The sequence below is a fragment of the Acinonyx jubatus genome, chromosome D1 (assembly GCF_027475565.1).
Source record: "Acinonyx jubatus isolate Ajub_Pintada_27869175 chromosome D1, VMU_Ajub_asm_v1.0, whole genome shotgun sequence".
NCBI lineage: Eukaryota > Metazoa > Chordata > Mammalia > Carnivora > Felidae > Acinonyx > Acinonyx jubatus.
In genome coordinates this window covers 96,632,237-96,653,989 of record NC_069390.1, presented here as the reverse complement: position 1 = coordinate 96,653,989, position 21,753 = coordinate 96,632,237, and the positions used below count along the sequence as shown (strand labels likewise).

Genomic DNA, 21,753 nt, shown 5'->3' with positions numbered 1-21,753 from the left:
TGGGGTTTGGGGGGGTTTAGATGGCTCAGTCGGGTAAGCGTGGACTCTTGATCTCGGCTCAGGTCGTGATCTCACGAGTTGGTGAGTCTGAGCCCCGCATCAAGCTCTGCTCTGATGGCATGGAGCCTGCTTGGGGTTCTCTCTCTCCTTCTCTCTCTGCTCCTCCCCCGCTTGTGTGCATGCATGCACTCTCTCTCTCAAAATAAATAAATAAACATTTTTTTTTAAGTTAAAAAAAATATTAGTGTTGCTAGGGGGAGGAGGAAAAAAATTTAGCGATGGCCAGGGGCTGGGGGTGGGGAGAGGGAGGGAAGGGATGAATAGATGGAATGTGGGGATTTTTAGGGCAATGAAAATATTCCAGATAATACTGAATGGTGTATGTATATGGCCTCATACATTTGTCAAATCCCATACAAAGAGTCAACACTAATGGAAACTATGGACTTCAGTTAATAATAATAATAATAATAATAATAATAATAATAATATATTAGTATTGTCTCATCAATTATAAACAAAGTAAAATAGTCAAATAAACTTAGATTTTCTTGGTTAAACTTTTGTCAATATTATTATTAATTTTTTTAATGTTTTATTTATTTTTAAGACAGAGAGACATAGAGCATGAGCAGGGGAGGGGCAGAGAGAGAGGGAGACACAGAATCCGAAGCAGGCTCCGGGCGCCGAGCTGTCGGCACAGGGCCCGACACGGGGCTCGAGCTCACGAACTGTGAGATCATGACCTGAGCTGAAGTCGGACGCTTAACCGATTGAGCCACCCAGGTGCCCCTATTAATACTATTATTATTATTATTATTATTATTATTATTTGTAAACATTTATTTATTTTTGAGAGGGGGGAGGGGTGGGGAGAGAGAATCCCAAGCAGGATTCACGCTGTCAACACAGAGCCCCACATGGGGCTTGAACTCGAGAACTGTGAGATCATGACCTGAGCCGAAATCAAGAACTGGACACTTAACCAACTGAGTCACCCAGGCGCCCCGAATCTACTTGTTTAACAGCATTGAGCCTGTGTTCCCGTCATGTGTCCCAGAGAGGTAGTGAAGTCAAATGTGATGTGTGTCTTTCCAGGATGTTTTATCTTTGGGCAGAACCACAAAACATTGAATATAATCTTTTTATTGTTCCCAAGAACGCCATCACGATCAGCGCAATTGAGGCCAGGTCTAGAAACAAGTTCACCTTTGTGCCCTACAGGGAACATGGCACAAAAAATGCTTCTGGAACCTTGTTTCTCTTTACCTTTACTAACCACATCAGTCACATCATCATTGACTTGCCCTCAACGATCTTTTAAATCAATGCCTAAAATTACGAGGTGCTTTTTTTTCAGTCTTTTCCTTCCATTAAAACAGAGCTACAGCCAATTAAATATGTATGCATGTTTCACCTAGATGTACATATATGCACCGTTTAAAATATCTGAGTTGACATTACAAATGTTCCTCAGCCATTGCATTAGTTTCTGAGTACTTCTGGAACCGCAAATTAGAACAAGAAGAAAAGCATGAGGATTCGACTAGTTAATTAATGTATTTCTTTTCTTACCTAAGCATTTTAACTGCTCGAATCCTCTCCCACATAAAAATTCAGGAGTTTTGTTTGTGGCTTTTGGACACAGTCCCCTCAGAGATGCAGGAAAGGGCTTCCCTGGGCCCAAATGGTGTCATGAACAGAGCTGATGTTTAGGGTTATGAGTTCTGCTGTGCCAATGCCAAGCCCTGGATCCTGATTGACCAAGCAAAACATTTTTTGGTATGTTTGTGATTTGAGGGGCCCTTAGCTGGTGTTGGGAGGGAACAGGGTGGAGGGGGCAGAATGAAAACAAACCTATGAATGTACCTTTTTATACAGTTTGGACTTTGGGACACTGTAAATGATTTGTATAAGTCAAAAGCAAACTTGGATCAAAAAGAAAAAAAGATCCAACTCTAAGCCACGGCAGTAATAGAAATTACACCGAATGCTTGATGGGGAGCCGAAGGGGAGGGTTAAAGGACACACAAGATTACAAACAAGACCCCTGAACTGGACATTCTTTCATGCTTTTACCCCATCTTTAAAATCCCCACTCATTATGGCAGCTCGCATCTCTCACCTAGCAAAACAAAAGCCCTCCCGCAGTTAGCACCACAGCAGAAAACGAGTTGTTGATCCAGGAGGCCCCTTGGGGTCAGGTCTCCCCACTACAACTTCCATGATAAAATTCTACAAGGATAGAATGTGCCTCTAGGCCTTAAATTTTCTCAAGATCTGGCTGATTTTCTTCTCAATCACTGCAACTCATGCTAGTAAGCAACTTGAACTTCCTCCTTAATGTTGGTGTAAGATCTTACCGCCAACTCTCTCCAGTCTCCTTTCTCCAGCCTCCAAACAGGTGATGACCCCCGCTTTGGCAACTGTGGGTTTGAACCCGCTCTTATCTGAAACACAGTCCTGGAGGAAAAAGAAACATTATCAAGTTAGTAAGAGATACCACTGGACTCCAAACCAAGTGATCATTTCCAAGGTCACCTCAAGGGGAGTGGTTTAAAACCTCTCAGCTCTAGGACGAGCCTTGGCTTCTCCACGGGGGTGTCAGCCCAGCACTTCTTTAAAAAAATTTTTTTTTTAGTTTATTTATTTATTTATTAAGAGAGACAGCGAGCAGGGAGGGGCAGAGAGAAAGGGAGAGAGAATCTCAAGCAGGCTCCACACTGCCAGCGCAGGGCCCTACGTGGAGCTCAAACTTGCAAACCATGAGATCATGACCTGAGCTGAAATCAAGAGTCAGAGGCTTAACCAAAGCCCAACACTTCTTTAATATATATATATTTTAAAAGTTTATTTATTTTTGAGAGAGACAGAGTACGAGCAGGGGAGGGGCAGAGAGAGAGGGAGACACAGAATCCGAAGCAGGTTCCAGGCTCTGAGCTGTCAGCACAGAGCCAACACAGGGCTTGAACCCACAAACCATGAGATCATGACCTGAGCCGAAGTCGGACGCTTAATTGGCTGAGCCAACCCAGGCGTCCCCGAAGCTCAGCACTTCTTTTGCATTGTGTTCACACGGTAACATTCAGCTGTTTCTAGCTGAAGGACAGAGAGCATTTTGCAATACACCAATTCATTTATCACAAGAATTTTGGCCACACAGAAAACCTCTGCCTGCCCACAGCTGGGCTGCCAGTTGAGTCAAAGGTTATAACTCATTTAAGTAGCTTTGGCAAGTCTCAGGTCACTCAGAGGGAAGGCTTTGGTCCCAAACTAATGGAAATACCGTTTTAGAGGATCCTGCCAATTCTAAGAATGTCTTTCTTGGTGTTGAAAGCTGGCTGGTTAATTGCACACAGTGTAGGCACAGCAAGTTTGCTGAGTTTGAAACATGGTGAGTTTGAAGTACCATTGTGATATTCAGGCACTGTCTATGTCTAGGAAGCACTTGGAACCTAAACTTTGCAAGAGATTCAGGCTGAAGGCACAGAATTGGAAATCATCATGTAGAGAGAGGGGGCCATGAAAGAATACAGGAGAGTGTAATGTCCAGGGGCCAAAGGTGGAGGAAGTGGTCACTGGTATGAAGTGCTGCAGAAATACAGATTAAGAACACCTTAGTGTTCACGGAACAAGGAAGGTTTCTGAAGAGAACAGGTTACCGGTGGGGAGATCAAACATCTTGAAATGGAGGTGGGTGTATTCTCCAAGATTTGAAATTGGGGAAAAAATGCACAGTCGGACAATAAAAACATCAGTAACAACAATCACAACAGACCATGATCTGAGCAGGAGGCTAAACCCAATCTTTATTTATGCTCCCTTGTTTAGAGAGATTAGCATTTTGTGGGGTAGAGACAGACTCTTCTGTAAAATCAAATAACAAAATAGGAAGTTGGAGTCTGATGGCTAGAGAAAGGGAGGGGAAATCCCAAGAGGAAGAGGAAGAGGAAGAGGAAGAGGAAGAGGAAGGGAAAAACATGTCTCAGAGAAAACATTAAGTTGGGGCCTGACAGGTGTGAGAGAGAGGCTGGAGCATAACCAGTGGAGTTGTAGGAACGGCAGTCCCTGCACCACACTATGCTGTAACCCTGTTGGGACCCCACATCTCAGTGAAGGCTTGCTGCATACCTCAGCTTTGTATTAGTGATGCTTTGGGGAATGAGGGATTCAGGTAGTGCTTGGGGTTGGGAGGGTGAAGGGGGACAAACACTTTTAGGAGTCCAGGCCAGAGTGGAGATGAAGCATTCAAACGTGCAGGAAATTAAAGCAATGGTGACCAGGGGAAGGATAAGACAGACCCCCAAGTATCCTTGGCATTGGTAGAGAACACCAGGTTTGGCTTCCGGATATATTTGGTGTGGGGACTCAAATATATTTTGAATATTAAAGGAAAGGATAACTTGTTGAGGAACCTGGAGCCGCCCAGGTGTAGATATCTAACTACAATGTTCTAGTAAACAAACAATAGGGGCTAGTGTAGGAGGGTGAGCTATTTCTCATCTGTGGCCTCCTTTTCATAATCATAATGAGGTAATCTAAAAATGCTGAGAAAAGCTGATGGCGCCAAAGGAAACAGTTTGGAATAGCAGCTTGGGAATGCCCTGTAACAACGTTTCCCCTCGTGAACGGCTTGAGGGAAGGCACCCCCTTAACCATTATTTGTATCCCCAATGTATCTGCAGGAGCTCAATAAACGATAGACTAAATGAATGAATGAACAGAGGAGGACGAGGCAGCGAGTCTGAGGAGGATGTGGAGGTGGTAAAATCCCAGAGTCCAGCCCAGAGGCAGTAACCGTCAACAGCACCTAAAAAGTTCTGAAATCGAGGGCTAGGAGCAAGAACAACTCCCGTATTTGGCCCAATACAAAATCCTGCTGTTAGGGGGCGGGACTAGGAGGAGGGCATATTCCACTTCTGCCCGTCAACTGACCAATCACCGCCTCAAGGGGGCGGGACTTCATTCTGTCCCCGCCCTTTCCTCTGGAAAGTAAATACGTTCGGGCACCGTTCAAACAGACCAATGGGTGCCGGATGTTTCCTGCGGTTGCTCCTCAAGATTGGTCGGAATTCGTCGTCCCGCCCTCCTTGTCACGCTTTTTGCCCCACCCTTTCGCACACAAGATGGCGGCGCCCAGCGGAATAGAGGCCGCGTTTGGGGTTTGCTGAAGCTGACTCCCTTTCCCACTGCCCCTTTGGACGCAAAGAGCCTCGAGCCCCGAGGACAGGGGCCGGGCGGGGACAGCGGTTCCTGCGTAGCTGGACCGCGAGCCCGCGCCCAGCCTGCGCCGCCCCCACCCGGCCCCGGCCCGATCCCACCCGTTCCCGGTCTCCTCTCGGTCTGACCCACTGCCCGGCCGTGGTTCGCCACCACCGGGCCTCCAAAGCTGAGATATCTCCTCCAGCCCGGGCTCACCTCCACTTTAGAGATGTTTGGCCTCTTCCCTTCCAAACGGGCCGCATTCAAAACCGGGACTCCTGGACCAGCACCTGGTCTCCTTTCCCTCCACTGAGACTCCACTTCGCTCTAACCCACTCCTTCCTCTGTTTCTTGATTCTCCCTGGCTTGGAGACTGCCTCACTTCCCTTCCAAGTTAATCTCCGACGCCCCCAAATATTATTAACCTTGACACCCTCCTCAACCGGGAGTCAGACTTCCTTTTGGATTAACCTCCACAGTCCTATCATGGAGGCTGTGTACCTGATAGTGAATGGGGTGGGCCTTGTGCTGGACCTGCTGACCTTGGTGTTGGATCTCAACTTCCTGCTGGTGTCCTCCCTCCTGGCTTCTCTGGCCTGGCTCCTGGCCTTCATCTACAACCTGCCACACACGGTACTGACTAGTCTTCTGCACCTGGGCCGCGGAGTCCTGCTTTCACTGCTGGCCTTGATCGAAGCCTTGGTCCGGTTCACCTTTGGGGGCTTGCAGGCCTTGTGTACTCTGATGTACAGCTGCTGCTCTGGCCTGGAGAGCTTAAAGCTCCTGGGGCACCTGGCCTCTCACGGGGCACTGAGGAGCCGGGAGATACTGCACCGGGGTGTCCTCAACGTGGTCTCCAGTGGCCATGCTTTGCTGCGCCAGGCCTGTGACATCTGTGCCATTGCCATGAGCCTGGTGGCCTACGTGATCAACAGTCTGGTCAACATCTGTCTCATTGGCACTCAGAACCTTTTCTCCCTGATGCTGGCCCTGTGGGATGCCGTGATGGGGCCACTGTGGAGGATGACGGACGTTGTAGCTGCCTTCCTAGCCCACATTTCCAGCAGTGCTGTGGCCATGGCCATCCTCCTCTGGACCCCCTGCCAACTAGCACTGGAGCTCCTAGCGTCAGCTGCCCGCCTCCTGGCCAGCTTCGTGCTTGTCAATGTCACCGGCCTGGTGCTGCTGGCTTGTGTGCTGGCGGTGATGGTGACCGTGTTGCACCCGGACCTCACTCTGAGACTGGCCACCCGGGCACTCAGTCAGCTCCATGCCCGGCCATCCTACCACCGGCTGCGAGAAGATGTCGTGCGGCTATCTCGCCTGGCACTGGACTTGGAGGCCTGGCGCCGAGTCTGGAGCCGCAGCCTGCAGCTGGCCACCTGGCCGAACCGGGGAGGGGCCCCCGGGGCTCCTCAGGGTGGCCCGAGGAGGGCGCCCTCGGCCAGGACCTGGCGACAGGACACTCTTCCTGAAACAGGGCCCAGATCAGAGGCAGAAGAGGAGGAGGCCGGGACGGTCAGAGCAACAGCTGCCCGCGGCCGGGAGAGGCTCAATGAGGAGGAGCCCGTAGCTGGGCAAGACCCATGGAAGTTGCTCAAGGAGCAAGAGGAGCGGAAGAAGTGTGTCATCTGCCAGGACCAGAGCAAGACGGTGCTGCTGCTGCCCTGTCGGCACCTGTGCCTGTGCCAGGCTTGCACTGAAATCCTGATGCGCCACCCCATCTACCACCGCAACTGTCCACTCTGCCGCCGGGGCATTCTGCAGACCCTCAATGTCTACCTCTGAAGACTCCTTCCCTGTCTGCCCACCCGTCTGTGCTCCATGAAGCCACCTGTGCTAGGACAGCTTTAACACCCGACCTCTCGGTTTCCGGCCTGAATTCCCTCCTGCCCCCATGGCTGTCATGCCAAGCCTCTAAGCCATACATCCAGGACATTGAGATAGGATACTCTGGAAGACTTATGAGCCGGGTGGGGCAGGGTAACAGCTCTTCCTTACCCAGTGGGTCCCTGTGACGCCGGAGGTGGTGAGTGTGTCACACTATGCAAGGCCCCGAGACTGCCGTGGACTCCCCTCCAGGTTGCCAGGGCCCATCCAGATGCCAGCCTCTGGGGCTCCCCCCTGTGCTTCTGGTTTTTCTGTTGGGGATTTGCAGGTCCTCTCCCTGGCCCCTCCCCATTTCCTCCCCAGCTTCAGCCACAACAAAGCACTGTCATTTGGGTGTTTGGGCAACTCAGGGGCCTTGGAATGATCTTGAACCTTTGCTTTCAGCCAGAGCGCCCGTGCCCTGGTAAGCCTTGGGGATAGTATCTCTCAGGTGCCCTTAGAGCTACCACTTCTGCCTGTCTTGATCTTACGAGGCTCCCTCCCAACCTGATCCAAGAGCTAGGATCAAGAGTTTACCCCTTGGAGGGTGGGTGTCTGCACCTGGCTTTGGGACCACATACCCTCTGGCACCCCGGCTCCACTGGGAGCCTCAGGAGGGATAACCAGATTTCTACTCCTACCCTTTTCACTCCCCACATCACAAGAGAACATTGGCATTCCCCTTCTGTTTGTCTCTCCCTGGCACTGGGGAGGGCAGACCGTGCACATTTGACTAGGGTCCAAATACAGAAGGGGCCAGCCTAGGGGCATGCAGCTCCCTGCTGGGTCTGTGTGGCCCAGTTTCTAGTGAATAAAGTTCTGTTGACCGCTCTGACAGCCTCTGTGTGCATCCTTACAGGGGCGAGCAGTTGGTCAGGTTGACTGATGCTGCAGCAGGGTCCTTTGGTCCTGCTGGAGTCACTGTGGTCTGGGGGTACCTGGTGGGGGAAGAGATAAGATAGGATGTGAGTACTGTGCCTCGGGGAGAGCCCGTGCCAAGGGTGGCTGAATCCACCCCCGATTTGTGCCTTCTCACACACCTGGCTTTGGAAAAGCCCTCCCCGTCTTTTCTACTTTTGCCAGAATGAAGTCCCAGTACGGAGGAGTTGTGAACGGCTTCCCAGCTTCTCTGGTGCCACTCGTCCCAGGAGGGATTTGGGGTCCTTGCTGTCTGGAGTCCAGTCTACCCTCTGGTCCCTGGAGGAGCTGGCCCTTGACTTTGTGTCTCTTGGCATGGTGTGGGGCTGTGGTGGGCTGGGGTGTGGCTGTGAGGCCTCCTGGTGGAGAGCTGGGAGCTGAAGCCTAGGACCTGAGCCCAGTCCCCATGGTCATATCTGCCCTCACATGACCAGCAAGAGGGGGGCGGGGCACTCCCCCATAATTGTATGTTAAATCTAGGAGCATAATGCCAGGGGCAGCTTTCTAGAAGCCGTTGGGTGGTAGGGTGGGGGTGGGGTGAAGAGGGAGAAAGGGTAGGTCGGGAAAAACTGAGAAGAGGCCCCACCACATTCTTTGGGGGTTGAGAGGCTGAATTGATTGTGGGTCTGGCAAGCCCTGGTTTGTTAGTCATTGGGTTGGGGATGGGGCTGGGGCTGGGGCTGGGGCTGGCTTCTGGAGGTCTGAGGAGGGGAACCTTGAAGGGGCTTTGTGGCTAGTCTCAGACTTAGTGGCGCGGCCCACCCAGGCTATGCCCAGCATGGTGGGGGAGTTCTTCACGTCCATTTTGGAGTTGGGAGGCCTGGGGAGAGCTCCCCGCCCCCCCCCCCCCCCCCCCCTTCGCCCAACCCTAGGGGAGTTGAGCATGGGGAGGCTTGGCTCCTTTCAGTCTCTGTTTAATGTGAGGATAAACATTTTCTGAGAGAAGATAAACTTCCTGAGCTGGGAGCAAAGGACCCCTTTTTCCTGCACCCCCATCCAGAATTACATTGGCAGACGTCAATACCCCATCCTCCCCCCTAACCACCCGAAGCAGGCATGAGCTCAAGCTCCTCAGGATCATTGCTGCATTCTGGAGCTGGGACGCCCTCTTGTGGTCATCTCAGAAATTACTTATCTCTAGCCACCCAGGAACGCACCACTTCCCTGGGATGGGGGACAGAGAACTAGCTTTCCAGTCATCTAGAGACCAGGCAAGCAGCCAGAGCAGTCACAAATGCAAACCCCGGGCTCCTTTTTTGTTGATCAGGGCAGGGGTGTGTGTGTGTGTGTGCGGTGAAGGTAGCTCCCGCCCCGTTCATATGACATCTTTGAGTTAGGAAAAGGTGGTCAGAGCCCCATGTCAGAAGGCCACCCTCCTCAGCCAGGCACTCCTATTCACGTCCCACGCGACTTAGGGGCAGCTCTATGGAGCGGCCTCCCGGTCAGCTAGGCCTGCATCCTGTATCTCTTGCCCCACGGCTCATCCAGCCCAAGAGCCCTTCCTTCCGCATCGCTCCCTCTCCCCTCCCCCATCCTCAGAATCAGGGCATCCCCACCACTTAAAAGAAGAAAGGCTGAGCCAGTAGGAGGATTTTTTGGGGGGAGATTTATTGAATGGTCTCTGAGAAAAGAGCCCAGGAATAGGAAGGACAAGAGAGGACCCAGAGAAGCAGAGCACCAGGAAGAGGGCACCCCACCTCTGGGGTCCCAGGCCAGAGCAACTGGGGGACCCACACCTGCCAACACAGAATGCCCCTTGGTTTTGGGCAGAAATCCAGCCACTGCCCATATTGCCAGCCCTGATCTCAGACAGCCTCTGTCCCCATTCTCTGCCAGCAGCAGGACGGAATCATTCACAACATCCCAAGGGGGGGCCAGCCCTCCCGGATATGTGACTGTCAGAGTCACACCCTCCTTCCCTAGGAGTGAGAGAGCGTGAGCTCGCTTTCCAGTGAGCATCAAGCGAAGACAGGGGAGTTGTGCCAGTCAGAATACACCAGAAACCCCGAGAAGGTGCTGTCTGTCTTGATGCTGGCATAGATGCCAATGTAATCACCCACGCCCACCTGCACCCACACCTGGTCCTCTGGCTCCAGCCTCACCATGGCGCCCCCGGACAGCGAGGCTGGCTTGGGCCACCCTCCAAAAAACTGGAAGAAAGAGGCGATGGACTCGCCGTTCTTGACCAGATCGAACTGCAGGCTAGCCCGGTAGACGGTGGCGTGGACCGCGAAGTAGTAGACCCCGGGCACCTGGCAGGTGAACTTGCCGGTGGTGGCGTCGTAATGTCCCTGCTCGTTCACCAGCACGCGGTCGAAGGGTAGGGGCGCGTCCGACGGCGGAGGCACCCGGCTCTCCGAGCGCTTGGCGCTGAAGGCGGAGCGCGGAGGTACTGAGCACTCGCCCGCAGGCCCGGTCGCCCCCGCGGGTCCCGCCTCTCCTCGCGGCCCGGGCTCCCCCCGGGGCCCCGGCAGTCCTGCGGGGTGCGGGCAGCGGTTAGGGCGAGAGTGGCGGCGGCGGCCGCCCGCAGCGGGGTGCACGGAGGGCGACGCTGAGCACCCTCCCCACCCTCTCTGGGGCCCCCTGCCGCCGCTTCCCCGGCGAGGGCCGCCCCGCCGCCCGGGCCCCGGGCTCCGCTGCCCGAAGGGCCGGGGCGGACCCGAGCGGCCGCCCGCAGAGGGTCCCCGGGGCCGTGGCCTGCGGCGGGCTGAGTCACCCTCTTGGCGCCCCGCTCCCGGAGCCCGGCGGCGCCCCCTGGCGGGACCCCGAGGCCCGGCCCTCCGCCCCGCGAGCGCGGACGGCCCCGCGGACGGCGACCCGGCGGCCTTCTTACCTGGCCTCCCGCCCTCGCCTTTCTCTCCCGGAACCCCGGGCGCGCCGTCTCGCCCGTCGCGGCCGTCGCGGCCGGGCAGGCCCTGGCTGCCGTGGTGGCCGGGCGTGCCGGGGAGGCCGGGGTGCCCCGGACACAGGCTGGGGATCTTGTTGTCGTCCAGCGGGGGCGAGCCGGCCGCCAGGCCCAGGAGCAGCACGGCGACGAGCGGCCTCATGGCGCTGGCACGGGGACTCCGGCCGCCGGGGTCCTCTCGCAGTCTGTGGGTCAGGCGGGACGGGAGTCGGGACCCAGAATCCGGACCCAGAATCCCACTCGGCGCGGCCGAGCGCGTCCCCACCCCACTGCCATGGGCCCGAGGCTGAGCGGCCGCGGGGGAGAGGAAGGAGGGTCGCCCCCGGAGCCGAGGAGACGAGAGCGCTGGAGGGGGGAGCGGGGTGGAGGAGGTCAGGAGAGGCTGGCTGCCCCCGTCCCGCGCCCCCGGCCCGGTCTTTCCCCCAGCCCCCTCCCGTCCCCACTCCTCCCTCCTGCTCTCCGCCAGACTCACCCCCTCCCGGCTCCCGGGGCCTCCTTCGGGGCGCTCGCTCGCTTCTCCGGACCCTCCAGCTGACCCCTGTCCCGCCCCTGCGCTTCTCCCCTGCCAGGCGTCCCCTGCCCTCTTCGCCCCCCTGGTCCCGGTTCGCTCCCTGCCGGCTCCGCTCTGCTCCTCCCAGACTCCAAGAGGAAACCAGTTGTTCAGGGGCCAAGAACTCCGAGCCGGGAAATAGCAGGGAAATAACTCGTGGTGTCGCCCGGCCGCTGGCCAAGGTTTGGGAGAGAAAGGAGGGGGAGAGAGTCTTAGCTGGGCACAGAGAGGCAGAGCTGTGTGAGACAGACACTCAGGACACCCAGTGCTCCAAGGAGCTAAAGGAGAGGTGATGCGGTGATGGAGACCAAGGACCAGACTAGTCCAGGAGAAATAGAAGCAGAGAACCCAGGGTGGAGAGTTCTAGAGGCAGACGGACAACTGGATCCCCAGGACTCAGAGCAGGGCCTGCCACAATTCCTAGGCACTCAATACTTTTTTGTTGAATAAATGACAAAAGTCAAAAGGCAGGTGATGGAGAACCTGAAAAAGGAGGTGGCGAGGGGAGGGCAGAAGACAGGAAATGGGGGTCAGAGGCTTGGGTGGGAAGCAGTCCTCACTGTCAATGGCATGGTGTGGAGCTGGGGCAAGTAAAGGGACAGGGAAGCTTCCATCAGCCCCTCTGGGGACTCCTCTTCCCCTCCCTGGGAGGCTCCAGAGAGGATGGGCAGAGTCCCCTGCCTGCCCGCCCTGATAGGCAAAGGTGGATGGGCAGGCAGAGGGCAGGTGCCTGCTTTAGGGTCAGGGCTGGGCACAAGCCTCCAGGCCAGCCGCCTCAGGCAGCCTGTTGCAGTTGAAAGGCCAGGGGGTGCCCAGTAGAGCCAGGCCGGACTGGCACTGGAGCTCTGCCTCCTGGCAGACAGAGCGGCAAGGGGGAAGGACGCTGCCTGTGGGGGTGCAATGGGGCACAAGCAGCCCACAGAGGAGCCTCCGGAAGTTCTGGTAACAGGGTAGACTTGTCAGGCTCTGTGGAAGGAGGAGATCAGCGCTCAGGAGCCACACTCTCACAGCTCCCTCCACTTCCGGCGGGGGGTGGGGGGGTCCCTCCCGATCTCTGCCCGGAGCACCTTGTAACTTCTGAGGACCTCCATCACTTCCTCCTGGGTGGCCATGCCCACCCAGATGTTAGGGAAGGCTGTGGCGTTGTAGCTCAGGCCGATGCACATCTCCACCTGGACGGGTTCACAGGCCAGCTCTGTAGGGGCGGGAGGGGACAATCACTGTGGGGATACACTGGCCGATGACCCGGGGCAAGTCACTACATTGCTCCCTCTGGGCCAGATGGGCATTGTTGTGGGAATCAAAGGCAACAACGTGGAGAGATGCTTTGCACATATCGTGGGTTCTATCATCCTAGAGAGCCTGCCCAAATATCCTTTGCCAGCCCTGGGCATCATGAAGGTGTCTTTTCAATCTCTCAGAGCATGGGGCACTGACACTGGCAGGGACTGCTCGGCATCCAGTAGGAACTCCCTGCTCTCACCTCCATCTTCTTCTGCTTTTTTTTTTCTTCCCCCTTTTTTTAATAGGCTCCACACCCAACATGGGGCTTGAACTCATGACCCTGAGACCAGGAGTCACATGCTCTACTGACTGAGCCAGCCAGGTGGCCCTCACCTTCATCTCTGAGGTGGGCTGTGGAGAGGGGCTCTTTGTGTGACAAGGCTGGGCTAGTTCTTTTCTTAAAAAAAATTTTTTTTAATGTTTATTTTTGAGAGAAAGAGTGAGTGTGAGCGGCAGAGGGGCAGAGAGAGAGGGAGACACAGAATCCGAAGCAGGCTCCAGGCTCCGAGCCATCAGCACAGAGCCCGACGCGGGGCTCGAACCCACAAACTGTGAGATCATGACCTGAGCCGAAGTCGGACGCTCAACCGACTGAGCCTCCCAGGCGCCCCCTTTTCTTTTCTTTTTTGAATTTGTTCATTTATTTTGAGAGAGGGAGAGGGAGGGAGAGAGAGAGGGAGGGAACCACAAGCAGGACCCACACCAGCAGCATGGGGCTCGAACCCACGAACCGCAAGATCATGACCCGAGCGGAAACCAACAATCAGACGCTCAGCCGACTGAGCCACCCAGGCGCCCCAAGGCTGGGCTGGTTCTTGAAGCCCCACCCACTGACTCCCTGATTCCCACTTCCCTTGGGGGTGACATTAAGTACCATTGCCACCACTGGGTGAGAGTCCCTCCCGGACTCTGTGGAGGGGCCCCTGAGTCAGGATGGGGAACTCTCCATCAGGGAGGACAAGGGTGTCCGTTAGGACAACCTGTAGGGTTGCTATGAACAGGCACCCAGCTGGCTCAGACCTGCCGCGCCCTGCCCACGGTGCTCTGGGCCAGGCTTCTCACCTGGGGGCGGGAGCAAGGGGCTGCTGCAGTTGCCATTGCTGCTATCTGTGCAGTCTCTCCACGTGTCACACATCCACTGCAGACTCTTACACGCTCCATCGCGGCAGGAGAACTCTCCGGGCCCACAGGGATCTGGAGGCAGAGGGGGCGTGGCAGTGCCCTGGGACGTGCCTGTGCCCCCACACTGCCTTCACGGTGCCCCGACCAAGGTCCAGAGCCCTTCCTCGTTCTCCCAGAGGCAGCCGTACCGCCCACGCCCACTCACCCCGGGGCACCTACTCTCTGTGGCATTGAGGGCCCTGTAGGTGGCAGAGAAGCCCCCACTGCTGATGCCACGGTCTGTCCTAAAGAGCACCACCAGCTGGTGGCTGGAGGAGATGAGGCGAGGTGGTGGCTCCGCTCCACAGAACCTGCCCAAGGCGGAGAGCAGACCTGGGCAGGGGGCCCTCGGAGACCCGGGGTGTTCCCAGAGGCGTCACTGTGACTGGCACTCGGGGCGATGCCAGAGGGGATGGGACACATGGCCGCTGACTCATGGAGCTTAGGCACCCCCCCCCCCCCCCCAGAAGAAGACACACATATGGAGCAGACGAGGAATTAAGCAAACTGCTTGAACTCGAGCCAGCTGGAGATGGGAAAAACCAGGGAGGGTGTGAGGGGAAGTGGAACGGGCCCTTCGGGGCAGGAGAGGCAGGAAGGGAGGGCGCTGACCTTCCGCAGAAGGGCAATGTGGAGCAAAGGCTTTGGGCTGAGCAAGGACAAGCCTTTTCCTAGGGCGACAGTGAAGAGACCTCTGGCTTAGAGCAGAAGGAAGGATGGGATGTATCCGGGGCTCCTGCTCTGCTGCTACCTGCCCAGGAGGCCCAGGGCCCCTGAGGTGCTGGTCTCATACACCGCCACGTAGTCCAGCTCGCACTCGTCCTGAGCTTCTAGGCTGAAGTTGTGCAACTGCAATTCCACGCCACGTCCCGCAGGCACCGAGATATGCCAAGTGCAAAGCTGGGGGAGGGCACGGATGGAGTGGTTTGAGGGTCCCTTCTCCCATCCCCGTCTGGGCATCCAGGCTGAGCTCCAGGAGGGTTCCCTCCCTGCTGCAGGCTGGGTAGGGTGCGGGCGGGTGCAGCCCCGCCCTTTCCTATCCTCCTAAGGATAGCTCTTATCCTCGGCGGTAGAAAGGCCCTTTAACTTGTCTGCTCTGAGAGATAAGTTTACCCAGCAGGGGAAACTTACCTGGCCACCTAGTAAACGCTAAATACGGTTCCCTTTCTGCCTGTTTGAGCTCTGATCTTCCCAAGAACAAGGCAGTGTCTCCCATGCCGTTCCCAGTCACACAAACTGGGGGCACAGGTGTGCCCACGTGTGCCACACCGCCCTCCCCGTGGACCGCTGGCTTACCTGTTGGTGAGGGTACCTCTGCAGGTAGCTGGGAGCAGAGAAAGTGCCCTGGAGCCCAGTCAGATTCCCCCCACACCCTGCAGAGAGGAGGAGGGGCTGGTGAGTTTGCCAGGGTCTGTCTGTGCCTTCGCCCAGTCGGGCTGGCAGGGACCGCAGGGGAGAGTTTTTGGCCAGGCCCATGAGGAAGCAAGGTCTGGGCCAGAAGAATGCCCTGGCAAGCTTGGGGCTGGGCCAGAGCTGGGGAGCTCAGGCCGAACCCGAAGCAGATGCCCGAAGACAGTACATGCCCTGTGCCTGGCGGGGCCCGTACCCAAGAGCTTGGTGCTGCAGTTGGCCTCATCGCTGCCGTCAGCACAGTTGGCAAAACCGTCACACATTGAGTCAGGTAGCAGGCAGACGAGCTGGTCACAGGGGAACTCGTCATGAGCACAGTTCCCTGGGGAGGGGCATCTGGATTCAGAACCCCCCGTCCCCCCGAGTCTCCACCCCTTTGGCCAGTGCTGGAGGGGCGTGGAGACACTTGAGAGGTAGCCAGAGACATGGTGGGAAAACACTCACCGTTCCCGGGGGTCACAGCCTGGTACCAGGCATGGAAACCAGATCCTTCCACACTGCTGTCAGAGACGAAGGCCACCCGGAGGCGGCTGGCGTTGGTGTTGAGTGTAGGGGGAGGCACCTTCCCGCACACTCTGCAAGAAGCCAGGTTGGGCGCCATGGAGGCTCAGAGCTCAGGGCCAGCCAGATTGGGGGCTGCCCGGGCCCTGTGGTCCTCTTTCTTCAAGCCCTGAACCGGTGACGATGCGGTCAAAAGGGGCCCTTTCATTTCCTGGGGAGCTCTGGCTTTCCTGACCTGCACATCCATCCTTGTGGCATTTATTCATGGGTAAGATAGGTGGGGGCCCCATTGGACAGAGAGGGGAGGGTGACCTTCCCAAGGTCATACAGCAGGCACGGGGCAGAGCTGGGTCCAGAGGTCAGGTCTCTCGGTGTCCTTCCAGCCAGTCTTTCCCAACTCTGCTCCCTGGTTCTGCCCTCTAGACGGCAACGCAGGGCAGCGGTGAGATCTCCTGGGGGCAGGGGGACCCACCTGAGGAGGGGGCCTTCAGGCTCAGGGGAGATTTCCAAACGATCGAAAAGACAGGAGGCCACGCTTTCCATGCTGAGCGCTTCAATCTTGAGTTGTACTGCATGGCCTGCGGCCACCTGGATATGCCACACGCAGTGGGCGTTGGGTGGGTAAGGGTCTGGGTAGTTGGGGCTGCTGAAGAAGCCCCTTGGGCCAGGGAGGAGGCCCCCACAGGCTGCAGAGATGAAGGTTAGAGTTCAGAGCTCAAAAGGAGAGAGACCCTTTTATTTCCAAGGTTCCTCCTCCTAGCCCCCCTTCCTCCTGCCATCTTGGGCTCTTCTCCAGGAAGATCTTCCCTGGGTACTCACAGGACTGCGGTGAGGGGCTCATGCCTGCCTCCTTCAGCTGTCCTTTAGGGTTCCCTGTTGCTGGAGAGGGGGTGGGAGTGGTAGGGGTGGTGGTGGTGGTGGTGGTGGTGGTGGTGGTGGTGGTGGTGGTGAAGCCTTGGGTGGGCAGTGGGTGATAGGAGGCCCCAGGCAGGGGTGTAGTCTGCAGCTCTGGAGGGAAGAAGATGGGGGAGTGGGATTCAGAGGAGCTGGTCCTCTAGGGGTGATGAATAGAGTGGCACATGGAATCTCATTCAAGAGCACTTTCAACCCAAGCAAGGCCCGGTACTCACGGGCTAGAATGATGGCCACCAGAAGCCCGAGCAGCAGGAGCAGGAGGCTGGCCAGCAGGAGGACACAGAGCCAGGAGAAGTGACAATCTGGCTGCAGCCCTCGGGGCCGCCGACCTGTGGGTGTGCGGGGTGGGATTTTGAGGGCCCCTTGGGCTCTCAGCTCCTGGGCCGGTTCTCCCCCGGTCACCCCCTGAGATGGTTACCATGCCAGGGAGCCGGGACGCTGCAGCTGGCATCCTCCCGGAAGGCCGGTGGGGGAGGCCCTGATTCAGGCTCAAAAGCAGGATTGCAGAACTCAGTCTGAAAGGGAAAGTCTTGAGGGCTGGGGGCCAGTGGTGGCACTGCCTGGCTGGCGTGTCCTCTGGGCACGGCCAGCCCTAGGCAGGGGTCTGGGTCTTGGGAGAGGGATCCTATGGGACCCTTACCTTGCTCAGCTCTGTCGCCTCCGCACAGAGGATGATATCTGAGCATTCCTTCATGGCTCAAGGCTCTGCATGGCTTTCCTGGAGTCCCTGTGATAGCCCAAGACTGCCAAGGGCCCACTCCCTGATCCGAAACTGCCTATCAAGGGGCAGCCTCTGCTCCCTTGGGGGAAGGGCTGCCAGACTAGACTGACTTTCAGACGGCCCTTGGCGGACCGGTTCAGGCTACTGGCTACTCGGTCTCTGTGTGGGGGAAGGACGCAGGCAGAAGGAATTTGCAAAGGCATGAAAGGGTCCCTTAATCCAACTCAGCTGAGGATGCTGAGGTCAAGAGCTTGGCTCAGGGCAGCAGTCCTTAAAGGCACAGGCAGTGGTGGAGGACACCCTGCAGAGGAAACCAGGTGCTCGGTGGGGGTGTGACCAGGGGAACTGGACACTTTCCTAACCTCACCCAAAGTACTGAGTGAGCTGGGGTGGGTGGGAAGGAGGACAATGCAGGCATAAGGGAGACTTAGAAGCTAGGTGTCGAGGTTTGGCAGCTTTAAGGCCTATGAGCCCTAAGGGCCCTGGAAAAACCTGCTGCCCTCCCATCCGGGGACTGGGGCATTTAGCCAAGCCTGGGTCTTTGGAAGGTCCCTGTTAAAGCACCGGTGTGACCAGGACAAGGAGATAAGCCAGTATAGGAAAAACGTCGTATGTATGGGCTTCTTCTGTCTGTGCCGATGTGACTAGGGGAGCTTCAGGGGCTGGCTGCCTTTTCCTGGGCCCTTTAGGCTGCAGAAAAAGGGCAGAGGAGAAGAGGAGCCAAGTCCTTGGACAGGGGCAGGCCCTCAGCTAGGCGGTGGAGTCTGGCGGTCCGTGCCATTTGCTGCTGCAGGATAGAAAACCCACACTCTGCCACCTGGACCACTTCATGCCTCTTCCTCTGTGACGACATTCTCTTGGAAAAACCCAGCCTGGCCCAGCTGTCCTCCGGGAGAGAGAAAAGGGCTTGTTAACGGGTTTTGTGTTAGCCATGCTCAGGCTGAGTCGGGCAGGGCAGGACAGGGTGGGGGTGGGGGCAGTATAATGACATTTCTGGCTACCGTTTGCAGAACATTATGTAGTAGGCCCTGGGCAGGAAGTCTTACTGGTTTCCCCTCCTTAGGTCGCGCTATGAGGTAGCATAATCATTTCACGAATGATGGCACCAAGGCTCCAAAGTGTTCTCCGTGGCACGCCACTTTCACCCTCCACTGGGGCTGAGGCATGTTGGTGACAGAGGGGAACAAAGCCAGAAACCCAGAGCGGAGAAAAGGGACAACAGAGATAGGTTCTGTGTTTCCTAAGGCAGCTGTCCTCATACCCAGGGGACACCCTTCACCCCCAGGTTCTTCTCCATTCCTCCCCTGGGGGGCCTTGGGCTGCTTTTGTATAGGGGGGCAAGCCTTTCTTTCTTGGACCCTTGGATGGGGACTGCTTTTAGAGGGTTTGAGAGGTCAAAAGTATTTCCATAATAACACTGAGACCTTATTTGTCTTTTCATCTGTGAGCACAGGGTACAGTTTTCCAGAGGCTGTGTGGGAAGCTTCTCTCTGGCTTTGCTGTTGCCCACGGCCGTCCTCTGGGCAAGGGAAACTTGGAGTTTCTAGTTCCCTTGGGCTTCTGCTTGTATTCCTGAAAGCATAGCTTCCTGTAGCCCCCCATGCTGACCCCACACACAGTTCTCTCTCCTTGGCTCTCTGTGGTTCTTCTTTCAACAGGAAGGGCGAGGCCAGACCGAGGTTGGCTGTTAATACTCTGGGACTCCGGCTCTCTAGCGTTCTCTCCTGCTGGTTCTCTAGCTCACACTTCCACTCCAGCCAGACCAGCCTGTTCGTTGTCCCTGGAACACTCTGTGTCCAGGCTCAACTTTCATCTGGAATGCCTTATTTTTCCTTGTGCTCAGGGCCGGCACCAGAGGTGTGCATTAGGACCCGACTTCTCCTTGCCCACCCAAATCTGCCAATTTTAGTCCTCCTCTCCTTGTTCACCGCCACCCCTAGCCTTGACCCTCATCCCATGGCAGTGCAATCCCAGCCAACCTTCCGCTATGTCCGAGAGGCAGGCGATGCTGAGTATCAGGAAATCAGAAATGCTCATCCCTTGGATTTGGGTCGTCCATACTGTGGCTCCACGTCAAGAATTCTGCTTGGTTTGGGCAATGCTAAACTTACTCGGCATTCCGAGCCTTTATCGTATGTTGTTCGGAGGAGAAAAGGCGGCACGGGCATCCTGGGAGGCTGGGGAACCAAACACTGGCTAAGCATCACCCACTAAGAGAATGTGAATGGAATGTTGATGGTACAGTCCTGGAAATGTGTGTGTGTGTGTGTGTGTGTGTTTGTGTGTGTGTGAAATGCACAGCTGAGTACCTAGTATGTTCCAGACACTCACAACTCTGAGTAGGTATTGTTATGTTCGGATTACAGAGAAGGAAACTGCGAGGCTCAGAGAGATTAAATAATTTGCTTGTGCTGAAAAATACTAGTCTCTTTCTGCTGCCTCCTGCCCTGGTGCTTGTTTCTGCCTATAGAGCGATGAAGGATGGGGGCCCTCAGAGGTGCCCGGCCCAGACCCTGCTGGGGCCCAGGTAGGTGATAGATTGTGCTGGTTTTGCTCTCGGGTGTGTGTGGATGTGTAGAGTTGGGAGCTCCCTTGCTATCCTGCCGTTCAGCTCAGTTCCTAACAGACACGAGGTTGGAAAATCTGCTGCATAAAGTCCTGCAAAAAGCTGTCAATTATTCACCCAAAGGCAGAGTACTCAGATGGAAAGGGAACTGTCCCGCCTCTGCCACTGACAAACCAGGGACTTGGACAAGCCTTCTCTAGTGCTCGTGTCCTCACTGGAAAAGTGAGAAGGTGGACAAGGTGACCTCTGTGGTCCTGACGCTAAAGCTTTACAGAAAAAAGTATTTTCTGAGCTCTGGTCATTAAAAAAAAAAAAATCTAGAGTAACTCTATAAGCTGGAATCACAGAACCAGAGGCATGTAAGGCCCCCTAACTTGGGACTTGGAGGCATGTACTTAGACAAGAAGTGACTTAGAAAGTGGACACTTGGGCTGAGAACTTCAAGGTCCAATATCCTTAATGCAGATGAGGCACAAGGCCCAGAAAGAGGGAGGTTCTTGCTCAAGGTCACACAAGAGCAGTTGCGGGGGTGGGTGGGGGGGGGGGGAGAACTCCCTCCCTCCCCCAGGGAGAGGCCCGCTGGAACATAAGCAAAGAGTGGGGGAAGAAATTCCAGTTGCTAGGAGGCAAAGCTGATGGATAAAGAAACGTGGGGGACAGATTGTGTTTGGGATCTGGGTAGCATTAGGACCTGTTGCCATGGGAACGAGAAAGCGCCATAGGTTAAGTACAGAAGGGAGAGCTGGGTGCAAGGGTGGAGTGGGCTGCCTGTAGCCGTCTGCTCCCCTGTGGGAGACCACAAAAAGGCCGCGGTGGTTTCCACATCCAGTGAAAAACTGGTTGAGAGGTACAGCAGGTTACAGTGATTTGGGGCTCACCCATCTGCTTTGCTAGAAGTCTGTTTCCACCTTGAAGAGCATCCTGTTGACTTGTGGTTTGGGGGAAATCATCAGCATTTAAAACCTTACCCTGGGTCAGGCCACTTCCAGGGCCTGTCAGGGAGAAATCCCAAGGTTTGAGTCGAGGTTTTTCCCACTCTTGGAAAATGCCCAGGAGAGATGCTCCCAGCACGGTCTCATCCCACGTGAGGAGTTTGACAGCAGGCACTGCGGTCTCAGCAAAGATGCGATAGACAGGCCTTGATTTTTCAGTGTCTGGAGCAGGGAGGCAGTTAGGAAAAACCCCAATAAAATACTCTTAAGTTCAGCTGGCGGAGGCTTCAGCTTCCAGAGTTCTAAAATCAGTGGCAGAAAGGGAAAAATCTAAATTGTACTAAGAGTTAAAAGACAAAACCAAAGGAGACAAGTCCCCGAGTGCTCCAAAAAAGCATTCTCTTTAAAGGGTTAAATCTGTTTTTAAGTCTTGAAAAAAAGCACCTTGGAGAACAAAACCTTCAGCATAAAAGTGGCTGTTTCTAGGTATTAATAGGGCAAGTCAGAGTCTCGTGTTCATCAAGGGCCAAGTCTTTTATTCCTCCACATCCAGGTACAGCCACTCTGCTCCAAGAGCAAACTCTGTTATACCCAGCCTCTGCTGGAGACACCAGTTGTGGCTCATTCTAGGTCTGTACAAGACGCCCAAGTGTCAACAGTGCCCACGCCAGCAGTTAAATGGCAGACGGTGGAAATGTCTAGTAGATATGCTAATTTTCTTCGGTGTGAAGACGATGTTGAGGTTATGTGGGAGAACGTCCTTACTGTCAGGAGACGCATGCTGAAGTATTTAGAGGTGGTGAGGGCACCTCACCACTA

General features: G+C 55.7%; 3 protein-coding genes across 3 annotated transcripts; 1 reads left to right on the top strand and 2 right to left on the bottom strand.

Moving 5' to 3' along the window:
* Positions 1–5,100: 5,100 nt before the first annotated feature.
* On the top strand, positions 5,101–7,903 carry RNF26 (ring finger protein 26). The gene has a single exon (XM_015082083.3). The coding sequence runs from the start codon at positions 5,689–5,691 to the stop codon at positions 6,988–6,990; it is 1,302 nt and encodes a 433-aa protein (XP_014937569.1). The 5' UTR covers positions 5,101–5,688; the 3' UTR covers positions 6,991–7,903.
* A 1,672-nt stretch (positions 7,904–9,575) lies between these two features.
* On the bottom strand, positions 9,576–11,522 carry C1QTNF5 (C1q and TNF related 5). Its single transcript, XM_027036731.2, has 3 exons — positions 11,367–11,522; positions 10,823–11,079; positions 9,576–10,465 (listed from the first exon to the last, which is right to left on the bottom strand). Exons 2-3 carry the CDS (start codon positions 11,034–11,036, stop codon positions 9,948–9,950), a joined length of 732 nt encoding a protein of 243 aa, XP_026892532.1. The 5' UTR covers positions 11,037–11,079; positions 11,367–11,522; the 3' UTR covers positions 9,576–9,947.
* Positions 11,523–11,707: 185 nt separating this feature from the next.
* MFRP (membrane frizzled-related protein) lies at positions 11,708–21,632 on the bottom strand. Its single transcript, XM_015082081.3, has 13 exons — positions 17,356–21,632; positions 17,134–17,230; positions 16,931–17,044; positions 16,620–16,808; positions 16,273–16,486; positions 15,744–15,874; positions 15,496–15,621; positions 15,186–15,262; positions 14,641–14,789; positions 14,070–14,200; positions 13,791–13,922; positions 12,512–12,639; positions 11,708–12,410 (listed from the first exon to the last, which is right to left on the bottom strand). The coding sequence occupies exons 1-13, from the start codon at positions 17,407–17,409 to the stop codon at positions 12,186–12,188; spliced, it is 1,767 nt and encodes a 588-aa protein (XP_014937567.1). The 5' UTR covers positions 17,410–21,632; the 3' UTR covers positions 11,708–12,185.
* Between the last annotated feature and the right edge of the window lie 121 nt (positions 21,633–21,753).